This window comes from Mesoplodon mirus, assembly GCF_964341445.2.
Source record: "Mesoplodon mirus genome assembly, chromosome: X".
Taxonomy (NCBI): Eukaryota; Metazoa; Chordata; class Mammalia; order Artiodactyla; family Ziphiidae; genus Mesoplodon; species Mesoplodon mirus.
The window spans coordinates 57,102,382-57,114,938 of NC_138981.1; the positions used below are offsets into that span (position 1 = coordinate 57,102,382).

The 12,557-nt window shown below is 41.5% G+C and overlaps 1 protein-coding gene across 4 annotated transcripts in view; it reads right to left on the reverse strand.

Annotated features, from left to right (window-relative positions):
• The window catches only part of OPHN1 (oligophrenin 1), a 627,727-nt gene extending 615,664 nt beyond the window's left edge, over positions 1-12,063 (reverse strand). For 2 of the 4 annotated variants that reach the window (XM_082609562.1, XM_082609559.1), the window contains exons 1-2: positions 11,869-12,063; positions 11,115-11,272 (exon numbers count right to left, since the gene is read on the reverse strand). In XM_082609562.1, the coding sequence (XP_082465688.1) occupies positions 11,115-11,268 (154 nt within the window). In that variant the 5' untranslated portion in view covers positions 11,269-11,272; positions 11,869-12,063. Of the gene's footprint in view, positions 1-11,114; positions 11,273-11,413; positions 11,634-11,868 lie in introns of those variants that run through there. The other 2 variants (XM_082609561.1, XM_082609560.1) reach the window with 2 other exon arrangements.
• Between the last annotated feature and the right edge of the window lie 494 nt (positions 12,064-12,557).

Consider the following 12,557-nt stretch of genomic DNA (forward strand, 5'->3'; position numbering starts at 1 on the left):
CCTAAGTCTCTTTGGTTACTATTTGCCTGGTATATTTTTCCATCCTTTTACTTTCAACCTATTTGTGTGTTTGAACACAAAATGTGGCTCTTAAAAGACAGCATATATTTCAATCAATTAATCCATTTTTGATCAATTTATATACTTTGTCAATCTCTGCCTTTCTACTGAAGTGTGTATTCCATTTACATTTACTATTACTGATAAGATAGGATTTATGTCTGCCATTTACTTTGTTTTCTAGCTGTCATATTTCCCTCTATTTTTCCATTACTACCTTTTGTGTTAAATAGATATTGTCTAATGTACTATTTTGATTCTCATGTTATTTCTTTCACTATATATTTTTTAGTTATTTTCTTAGTGGCTGACTTCAAGATTAAAATTACAATATGGTTCAGATTAATTTTAACTTAACTTAGAAAGCATACAGAAACATTGTTACAATATAATTGTTTCCTCCACATCCTTTGTACTGTATTGCATGCATATTGCATTTTTATATATCATAAGATCAACAGTTTTATAACTATTACACAACACAGCTGTCATTTAAACCAAATAGAGAAGAAATGAGTTACTAAAAAACAGACAGTTATAGTGTCTTTCATATATACCTATGTAGTTACATTTACTGGTGCAGATTTAAATTACCATACATCGTTCTTTCATTTCATCCTGAAGGACTCTCATTAGTAGTTCCTGTAAGGCAGTTCTGCTAGTGACCAATTCTCAGGGGTTTTTTGGGGTTTTTTTGTTTGTTTGTTTATTAATTAATTTATTTATTTTTGCTGTGTTGGGTGTTCGTTTCTGTGCGAGGGCTTTCTCTAGTTGTGGCAAGCAGGGGCCACTCTTCATCACGGTGCGTGGGCCTCTCACTATTGTGGCCTCTCTTGTTGCGGAGCACAGTCTCCAGACGCACAGGCTCAGTAGTTGTGGCTCATGGGCCTAGTTGCTCCGCGGCATGTGGGATTCTCCCAGACCAGGGCTTGAACCCGTGTCCGTGCATTAGCAGGCAGATTCTCAACCACTGCGCCACCAGGGAAGCCCCAATTCTCAGTTTTGTTTTGTTTTGTTTTAATTCTGAGAATGTCTTAATTCTCCCTTTTTTAAAAAATATTTATTTATTTACTTATTTGGCTGTGCCAGGTCTTAGTTGCAGCATGCGGGATATTCGTTGTGGCATGTGGGATCTTTTGTAGTTGTGACATGTGGGATCTCTAGTTGCAGCATGTGGGATCTTTTCAGTTGTGGTATGCAGGAACTTTTAGTTGTAGCATGCGGGATCTTCAGTTGCAGCATGCAGAATCTTTAGTTGCAGCATGCAGGATCTTTTAGTTGCAGCATGCAGGCTCTTAGCTGTGGGCATGCAGGATCTAGTTCCCTGACCAGGGACTGAACCCAGTCCCCCTGCATTGGGAGCATGGAGTCTTAACCGCTGAACCACCAGGGAAGTCCCTCCCTTGTTTTAAAAGAATAGTTTTGATGAATAAAGAATTCTTGATTGACATTATTTTTCTTTCAGCACTTTGAATATGTCAGTCCACTGCCTCCCAGTCTCCATGGTTTCTTATGGGAAATCAGCTCTTAATCCTATTGAGGGTTCTGTTCACCTGATGAGTTGTTTTTCTCTTCCTTCTTTCAAGATTCTCTCTTTGTCTTTGGTTTTCATCAGTTTGACTATAATGTATCTAGGTATGAATCTTCTTCAGTTTATCCTACTTGGAGTTTTTTGAGCTTCTTGGATCTGGAGATTAGTATTGCACATCAAATTGGGGGAGTTTTGGCCATTATTTCTTCAAATATTCTCTCTGCTTTTTTCTATCTTTCTTCTCCTTCTGGGACTCTCATTACGCATATGTTGATACACTTGATGGTTTCACACAATTTCTGGGATTCTGTTCATTTTTCTTCATTTTTTTCTTCCTTTTGCTTATATTGGATAATCCCAGACTGGATTATCTTAAAGTTCTATGACTCTTCTGCTAGCTCAAATCTGCTGTTGAACCTCTCTAATGGATTTTTCATTTTAGTTATTTTATTTTTCAACTGTAGAATTTCTATCTGGCTCTTCTTTATAATTTTTATCTCTTTATATTGTCTCTTTGGTGAAACATTGTTCTCAGGTTTTCCTTGTCTCTTAGGTGAAATATTGTTCTCAGGCTTTCCTTTAAATCTTTAGACATGGTTTCCTTTAGTTCTTTGAATATATTTATATTAGCTGATTTAATTTTTTGTCTAAATTCCAACATTTAGGCTCCATCAGGGACAGTTTCTACTGACAGCTTTTTTCTTGTGTATGAACCATACTTTTCTGTTTCTTTGCATATCTGATCATTTTTTGTAGAAAATGGGACATTTTAGACAATGTAATGTAGTATATCTACTGCACTTCTGGAAATCAGACTCCCCCAGGTTCTGTTGTTATTGTTGTTTTTGTCATTGGTTCTGTTGCTGTTTATTTGTTTATCATATTTCTTGGACAAATTCTGTAATGTCTGTATTCCTTGTAGAGTGTGGCCCCAAAAGTCTCTGCTTGGTTAGTTTAGTAGCCAGCTGGTAACCGTTCAGAGATCTCCTTAAATGTCTTGAACCATTAAGTCTTCCACTTTTTTCTGAGGGGTTCTGTGTGCATGTTGGGTCATTTCTTCAACACTCAGCTAAGCAGTTTATAACTCTGTCTCAAGTTCAGCCTTAGGAGAGAAATTGGGGCCCTCTCAGGTATTTTCTAGGCACATGCACAGCCCTGGGCGTGCACATGGCCTTCTAGATCTGCTGGAATATGTCAGAGCTTTTCAAAGCCCCCAGTAGACATCTCATTCCCCTTCTATGTTTTTGGCCAGGCTTTTGCTTGCCCTGACTGGTCCCAGTTAGTCTAAGCCACCTGTGATGTTAAACACCTCGGGGCTAGAACTTTTCCCACTGGGCTAACTCTAAATCAGATGAAGTAATGAGAAGCTGTGTGAATGGGGCTTTTCTAGGTAGCTTTGAGACAGGTTAGATAGTGACAAGACTATAGGTCTGTGAGTGTTTGAGGAACTACAAACCCATTCTTCTCCCTTAGATGCTAAAGGCTACTGGTTTCCACAGCTACTATGGTTATGGGGCTCTGGGTTTTCAAGGTTACCACAAAGCTCTGGAGAAGGGAATGGGAGGCAGGGTAAGTTAAAATGCCACAAAACCTGCTGTTACAAAGGTTCAACATGTTTCCATCAATAAACATTCTTCAGATTGTTGCAAGCCTTTTGGTTAATTTACAGAGTTCTGAAAAAGTTGATTTTGACAATTTTTGCCAGTGTCCTTTTTGCTTTTATGGAGGAGCTGATTTTATGAGGTCTTTAATTTACCATTCGCTCCAAGTACTATCCTAAAGAAATATTTCCCCTGTGTGGCTGAGAATTTGCCCACAATGAACACATTCCTGTGGAAGCAGAAGCTGAAAAAAGCACCAGGAAAAGTCTTTTTAAAAAGATAAGCAAAAAGTTGCCAGTTGTTGCCTCTAGTGTGAAGAACTGGGGAACTGGGACACAGGAGGAGGACCTTTTGAATTTTGTACCATGTTCATGTGTTACTTACTCAAAAAACATTTTTAATATACTTATAAAAGAAGAAGGAGGGGAGTTCCCTGGTGGCCTAGTGGTTAGATCCTGGGCTTTCACTGCTGTGGCCTGGATTCAGTCCCTGATTGGGGAACTGAGATCCCGCAAGCTGCACAGCACAGCCAAAGACCCCAGGAGATATACTACACCCTATTTCTGACAAACTCTCCGTTCACTTAAAGAATCTTGCTCATTATCAGGGCCATTAACTACCACAGTAGTAAAACAGATAGCTTTGACTTAGGAACTCTTCCTTCTCAGTTTTGTTTTGTTTTGTTTTCCTATGGACAGTTGCATCCCCACAGTCTAGCTCAGTTTTCCCCCACAAAGACCCACTTTATAACATGTGATAGAATATATATCATATCCTGAACTTCTTCATAGCTCTTCTCACAACTGTAATTCAATTATTTAAGTGGGTAATCAGATGTTTAACGTACACTCCAAGAGGGCAGAGCCCATATAACCCTTATTCACCATTATATCTCCAGTTGCCCAGTTGTCTGACACATAGTGGGTGCTTTGTAAATCCTTGTTGAATTAAAATTAATTATTTTTATATCATGTAAGGCTTTAGCACTTGATACAAGCCCAATAATGTATCATGAGGGCCCTCCACCTCACTAGAAAAAAAAATCAGCTCAAGATTTCCAAGATACTCTCCTGGAAAAGCATGTATCTTTCCAGATCATCGTGGGCTTTTAGGAAATTTCTATAGTTACTGATTAGAGAAGCAGGTGCCAGATTAAACAGAAGTTTTGGGTTATGCTTTTAAAAAATGATGCTATAAAAAATGAAGCTGCAAAGTAATTTTCCTTCATAACTCTTAACTCTGAAAAACGTTTCTTAATAAGAAGATCAAGCCATAATCTTCCCTACCCTACCCCTATACCATTCACCATCTATAAAAAAAAAAAAGAAAAGAAAGAAAAAACCTACCAGCTTCTTGTAAATGGTCACACTGAAAGGCTGGCTTGGTTCAATTTTCCACCCTAGTCCCCACAGCACTCCAGTCCTGCTACTCTGGAATCTGGTCTTCTGAGGACCTTCTATGAATATGGTAATATTGCCTCCACCAAATTCCACTTGACACTGCTTCATATCTACTAACAGCAGTACCATACGACATACTCATTACATTGATCTGAGCGACTCTACAGAATATCTAAAATACAGTCTTCCCTCATTATGTGTGGGGAATTAGTTCCAAGACCCCTGCGGATTCCAAAATCCACAAATATTCAAGTCCTTTATATAAAATGGTGTAGTATTTGCATATAACCTACCCACATCCTCCTATTACTTATAATACCTAATATAATGTAAATGCTATGTAAACAGTTGCTAGCATGTGGTAAATCAAGTTTTGCTTTGGGAACTTTCTGGAATTTTCGATCCCCCATTGGTTAAATCCAGAGGTGCAGAACCTGCAGATACAGAGAGCTGATTGCAACTCCATGTCCTCCAAGTCACTGATTAACTATCACCAGGATAATGACAGGATATCTGCTGACTGAGAATGTATATTACATCACCAACTCCTCCCTGCACACCACAGCACTACATTCAGTCCAAAGGGATTAAAAGCTTTGGTCTCCCTCACTATAGAGCTATTCAGGACAGAACTGAAGGGCACCAGGTTGGCACCTCTCAAGAAGCATTCACCAAGCAGATAATCAAATAGGCTAGCATGATTCAACTCATCTACTCACACTGGACATATCAGTTGGATTTTCCCTTTGCCTGCTCTCCCAGAGTAAAGATGAACTGACTCCAAACTTTACGATGGAATCAATTTAGGTTGCTTGACTATTTGTGCAAGACAGTGGCAGCCCAGAAAACAGAATGAGAAAGCCAGGAGGAACCCTAAAGCTCACTGACCAAACTTCTAATTTTAGAAATGGGAAAACTTAGGTTTGCAAAACTAAAGACTTACTCAGAGTCATACAGCTAGGAAGTGGCACAGTTGGAACTAGTACACAGGTTCCCTGTGTGCAAAGCTAGAGATGGCTCCACTAAGTATATTCAATATCAAATTTGCCTCAAAGATGGAATTGACCCATCCTTTCAGGAAGGCAATTACTTACCAAACAGGTGCCCCGGTTGCCAAAGCAAGAGCTGAAAAGGTACCCTAAAAAGTAACCTTAACGTAAACATCTAAAACTCTTGTCTTTAAAAGTATAGAATGTAAGAAAGTGACATTTTTGCATTCTTTTAAGACATAAGTTTTCATTAGTCCAAGACAGCCTGTGTATTTGTGGTTGTGCATGTGTATGTGTGGGCTTAATGATAAAATTCCTTTTTTCTGACATCTGTTTTATACATATAAACATACATACATATAAAGTATGTTATCCTTGGTTTTTGAAAGTCTATTTTAAAATTTTGTTTAAATTTTTATATTAATTAATACTGTCAATATACTAATATAAAAATTTATGTAGGTATAAATTAAGATCCTATAATGAGGTTACTCATTCCTTTCCCAAATGGTTAAACTACAATATGCATGAAAAAGAATCATGGAATGTTAGACCTGAAAATGGGCTTATAGATCCCCTACCCACCCTCACCTTTGGGCCCCTCACCAAGGGCCCCAGCAAATGACTTACCAAGGTCACAGACCCCATTAGTAGCAGAACCATCACCATACCCATCATGTCTAGGGTTTTTTCCCACTATACCATCATTCTGCCTCTGTTCGTTTGCAGCATCTAGTGTGCTTCCCCAGAGAACTCTCTGTCTGGAGACTATCACCTTCCATTTTCCTAGCCCATTAGAATCCAAGACTCCTAGACTGTTAGAAGTAGATCATCTAGCTCAGGAGTTGCAACCTGATTGAATCCAGGCTGTAAATATATTTCATTTAGCTATCACATTTTTAAAGAAAGCAAAGGCTTTTTTACATGGGATGAGGCTGCTGTATTTTACCCCAATCACTCCAGTCCTATTAACCCACTTCCAATAGCTTCATGCTTTTCTGTTTTCTCCTTGGCCACTGACTGCATTTGGGCCTGCAAACACTGAATCCAGAACAGGCATAAGTAGCAGCACACCAAAGTAAAATTAGTTGATGGAAAATGTGAAATATGGCATTATGTTTTAGCAATAACTGTATTCACTGCCTTACCAATAAAAAAAACCCATTTAGGTTAACTACTCATATCAGAGGTCTGCAAACTACAACCAATGAATCAAACCCAGCCCACAGCCATTTCTGTATGCCCCCGCCCCATGTGAGCTGAGAATGGTTTTTATATTTATAAAAAGTTGAAAAATTCAAAGGAAGAACAATATTTTTGTGACGTGAAAATTATGTGAAATTCACTTTTCAATGTCAATAAATAAAGTTTTATTAGAACACAGCCACTCTCATTTCATGTACGTATTACCTATGGCTGCTTTCTCACAACAATGGCAGTTAAGTAATTGCCACAGAGACTGAATGGCCCTCAAAGCCTAAAATATTGCCCTTTAAAGAAGAGGTCTGCTGACCCCTGAGCTATATCAAAGAAAATTTAAAGTTTCTAATAAACTGCGAAAAAGTCACAAATATTTGTTTAGAATTGGAACATCTTACACATCACTCTCAGCTGAATCTTCCTAAAACACAGCTCAGACCATGTCTCTCTCCTATCAAAAATGTTTTTAATACTCCCTGCCTGTAAAGAAAAGTCTGAAGTACTTAACAGGTCCTGCACAGTCAAGATCTCAACCTTCCATTCCAACCTTATCTCCCAAACTTCTCTTCCTGCACCATATATCCCAGATGACTTGAATTATTTGCTATCCTTTTACATGCTCTATGTCATTCCTACTACATAAAATGCCCTGTCCTGAATACAGTGCAATGCAGTAAAATAAGCAGGGCTTTTAGAGTCAGGTCTCGGCTCTAATTCACTCTTGCCCTTATCAGTTGAGAAAGTTACTTAACGCCTCTGAACTTCAGTTTTTTTCATATATAAAGTGGGAATAATAATCCTTGCCTCATAAGGCTCTTACAAGATTCTAATTCCTGGCATATAGGAACAACTAAACAAGTGATAAGTGTTATTAATTCTGTCCAGTTACAATGCTACTTCCTCCTTTGCTTTTCCTTGTCCTTCCATAGGGAAATGACCTCTCCCTCTAATGTCGCATACCACGGTGTCCACCTGTCTCACTCTATGGCTCTGATCCATACCTACTCCCTTATATGATGGTGAGCTCTACTTATATCTTACCTCCCCTACTAGTCTGGGACCTCCTTGAGGGCAGGATCCCATCTGCGACTTACTCTGTCACATCTGTGACAGCCCTGAGAACAATGGCTTGAATTTAGTACGTGCACAAGTATTTATGGAATGAATGATATGTGTTCACTGAACTAGATAACATTTATTAGGTGTATCATGTTGTGTTGGGATATAAGCAGAGGCTATATCACTTGTTCTAAATAATACCTAGCCTAAGTGCGTAGAAAATATTCAAACAACACCAGGGACCAAAGCTGCCTATATAAAAACAAAGAACAAACAGAAAAGTGTGCAGTATATTCGCCTTTCAGAGTGCCAGTGTTTTTATTTTTCACTGGCTTAAGTTATAATCACCATTTTGTACTCCAACAATTATGAATAGATCACATTTAAGGGGGGGAGGGAATGAATCACTTTCCCAAGGAAGACATATTGAATATCATTCATAACATCAATTACCTCTGAGCACAGATCTATCTAAGAAAATCTAAATATTCAAACAGGACCTATATTTATAAATTAATCATCATACACAGTTGTGACTAAAACCTTATCTAGAGCTCTGTACAAAATCAGACACAAGCACGAAATCAAGCTCCAACTAGCTTAACAACTTTAACAAAAACTGCAGCTGGTTTTTGTGGCATGATGCACTAGGTTTCACTGGTTCCTAGAAACACTAGCCAGTTGATTTGATGGTCAATTTAATAAGTTAAATAAAAAGGTGCCAATAATTCTTCTTTACTTTTAATACCAGACTCCAAATGACAAAATGAATCCACACACATGTACACAAAATTAATTGCTGAGACACACCAATGTCGGGAATGACATTTTCCAACAGGATGACAGCAAAAAATATGTTTCCAATTACTTCTGCTTATGTATTTTCCTTTAGAAATCTACCAAAAAGTACACATTCACCAGCAGATATATTATTAACCTGAAGATGTATTATCAACAACTTACAATATTTAGCTGTTTCCATTTACAAAATACTTTCATAATCCATTAACTCTTTTGAGCCTCAAAGCAACTCTGTGAGGTGCGTATAATTACCCCCATTTTATATATGAAGTAAATGATTTGTGCCTTCTTATCCCAAATTAGTGAAGCCAAGATTGTGGCCCAGGTCTTCTAAATCCACTTCCAGTGTTCTCTCTTCCTTTTTCCTCCACACAAAGCAAGAGTATACCTCTGTTTTGCGTCAACCTCACTTACTCTCAAAAAGTTGCCCAGCTAGCACAGTGTGAGGAAACAGAGTGGGAGTATAAACATTACTGTGGTCAAGACAGTGGGAAACATCCCACCTTTGCCTCTAGCTAATCACATTTTTAGAATCATGCAACTTAAAGGAAAGAAATGGAGTGTGGGTTAGCTGCTGGGTTTTATTTCCTAACTGTCCTATTTTTGGCTTTCTATGTATACTCAGAAAGGGAAAACCACCATAAATATCAAGAAGCCCCCTGAACCAAAATAACTCTTGGATCTTTTGCCCATATGCAAAGGTTTAAGCCTGCATAACTGTTGACTCTTACCACGTTTAATCTCAGAAAAGGAAAGAATAAAAACCGCAACTTGCCCCTCGCTTAGAAAACTTTTGCCCATCCTCAAACACTTTATTGAACTTTATTTTCTCCTAAGAATCTTAATCTCTCTGATACTCCTCAGCTGCTCATTTTTTAGCACAAACACTTTCAGCTTACCCTACACTTCACAAAGCCAGTCCCTTCCAGGGGCTTAGAGGAGCTTCATTTGACTATGAATACTGCACCAAGCAGTTTACTGAAACAAGTAAATAAAAAGAAAATCCAAACATTCCCCCTTTTCCTTTCAGGAACCCCCACCTTTCTAACTACTTTTGTGGCACAACCTGCATATCTTTAACCTCTCAATGAACTCTATTAAGTGGCAACACACCCCAAAGCCTGGCCTAAAGTTTCTAAGGATCAGCATTTCAAATACCCCATCTTTAAGGTGCTGCCAAGAGTTTACTCTTGTTCAGACTGCAATAGGACAAACCATTATATGATCAAACAACCAGCAGGAACTTGGAAAACTTCTATTCTGACCAAAGTGGGCAGACAACATATGCAGGGAAAGCACAGACTCCAAGGGGCAAATCAGGAGAGCTGCACAACAAATACCCCTGCGCTGCGGCTCCCAAGCCTTTCTCCCTATTCTTGGTTGGCTGCATTTGCCTTAAGGTCCCCATGCTGCACCAGACACAGTATTTGTGGGATAAATCCACTCAGAAAAAAGTTATAGGCATACAGAATATATTTGCCAGTGACTTTGACTTTATTTCTCATAATCATCTTTCAACCAAGAAGAGAAAAAATGAATTATATCCACCCATTCACTAACCTCCATTCTTCTGGGTATATACTTTGGCACAATGGATTGGTTTGCCTGCACTCTTGTTGGGGATGTTTATTATTCTTTCTCCTACTCCAAGCCTTCTGCCAACTAGCAGAAATAAAAACTCCATACACAGTGGGGAAGCAGGGGAGGGTCCCACAGCTGTTAACCGTGACCACTGGGAAAGCCAAGCTAGGTGAGGTTCCTTCAGCCAGATGACTCCCAACCTGAGCTCTCTACTATGCTCCCAGGGGGCTGGGTTCCTCCTGCCAGGGACTAGGCAGGTTTTTGTTCCACCCTTGAGGAGAATTCAGTGGCATGTGAGGTCATTTAATAATTCTGAACTTACACCGACCTTGACCAGAACCATAACTCAGTAACTTAAAGAAAAAATCACTGGGGCAAAGGTGCTTTCCTTAGAAAATAACTTGCCATCTGAAATTTTTTTACTGCCCCCATACTTACCTATAGCAACCAGAGGCCAGGAAGGAACAAAACCCTGACTCAAGCTGCTGGCCTGAATTCCCAATTCTTTAGGAGGTACTAGGGCAGTTCCTCAGTCAGCTTGGATGTCCCTTTGCCTCATACATGGGTAGAAACATGTCCGACAGTACAAGCAGACTGTCCCTTCGGAACAACAGTCTGACAAGAAAGGATAGTTGCAGAATAAGACGGTCCCTGGGACAGCTATAGATCCTGTCTTATAAAGCCAAGGACACTAAAGGGAAAAGCCCCAATTCTAGTTGCAGCCACCACCTTCCACTTCTACTGACCCCACTCCAAAGTGTCCGGAAACCCATTCGCCTCAGACACCTGGGCTGGGAATCACCCTAAATCCCCACTTTCCCCGTGGTGTGGAAGAGCTCAAAGGCCAGAGCCACCGGCTCGAGGAAACTGCTCATCGAAGCCTTCCACTTACTTCTCATTGCGCTGATAAGCGCGTTGCCGTCTTTGATCACGTCTTTGATGAATTTATTGGTCCTCTCCAGTTCCTGCTCATAACACTTGAGCCTCTCGCGGAAATCAGGGCTGTCCAGGTAGCAGTCGCTGAACTCCAGCGGGGGGTGCCCCATGGTTCTGATGGCGGGGATTGGAAGGAGAGAGGAAAGACACAAAGACCAAGAGCATCAGTGGCACAGTACAGGGAGAAGATGAGGTGCGCAGACTGCAGGACTCCCTCAGGAAGCTGTAGCCTCCCTCCCTTTGGAGGACAGGTACCTGTTCAGATGAGATTCCTGGGGACAGCTGGCTGGTCTGTACCGGAAACGAGGGGCCTGGTGATTGCTTCAGGTAACTGGGAGAGCTAACTAACGCAGTCGGATCCCGGCGGGGTGCTGCCTAGCAAGCAGCTGGCCCCCTAGTCATCGCCCCCCTGACAGGCGACAGAAACTGCAGCTCAGCTCTCCTCCGGAGACTGGCCGGATCCTTCCTGAGCAATTGCAAACGTGACACTTTAGCCCGCCCAGGGTGTGGGCGGGGGTGAGCGCCGGGGGTGGGAGGTGCCTCTCCTTGCTCCCAGCTGCGGAGCCTGCTGAAGATTTCCTTTGCCGAACTCCGCGGGCAACCCTAATTGCACTGTCCCCTCCCCCTTCTTAAAGCCAGCGCCTCCGCCCTGCCCCGGTGAAGCCCTCGTACCGAGCCTGGGGACTCGGGTTCCTTCAGCTGTATCTTACTTGCACCCTAGCGTCTCGTTACCAGAGTCCTCCGTCTCCCAAAATTCTTCCTGGTCCAAGGGAGCCGGCCTGCTGTCCTGTTAAGCTCCGGAAGGGTTAAGCCGGGGCGGCAATGAAACGTAGCCTTCCTCCAAAGACGCCCAAGCGGGAAGAGGAGGGCAACAGCGCGACGCACAATAGCTGCGGTAGCCCGACGCTTCCCTACGGAAACTGGGGAGCAGTCAGCGCCTTAGACTCCAGCTGGAAAGCGTGGCGGCCTGGGAGATGTAGTCTTTCCGTTTCACGCCCGGTGACTCCTCCCTGCGATCTCCCCACCACTCCGCCAGGGCGGTGGCTCTCGCCGAAAGGCATTCCCAGCCCTCCCCAGCTAATAGCTGTCCCGGCCCAGCCTCAAGGGGCAGGTGCACCGCACTAGAGTCTACCTGGAAAACTTCCAAAACTGGAACGAGCAAGAACCCGGGAGGGATCGATTGTGGGAGGCTCTCTCTCACTTCTCATTGTTTGGCTGGATTGTTTGTGGTTTTTCCTTCCTCTCTTTCCAGACACCCTCTGACCAACCCACTTCTTTTCCTCTTCCCTTTCCCATGTCTACGGGTCCTAGAGCTCTAATTCCCATGGGCCTTCTACCTGAAGGGTTGACTCCTGCCCTTGGATCTCCATGTTAAGCTCAGAACCTCCTGCCAGAGAAA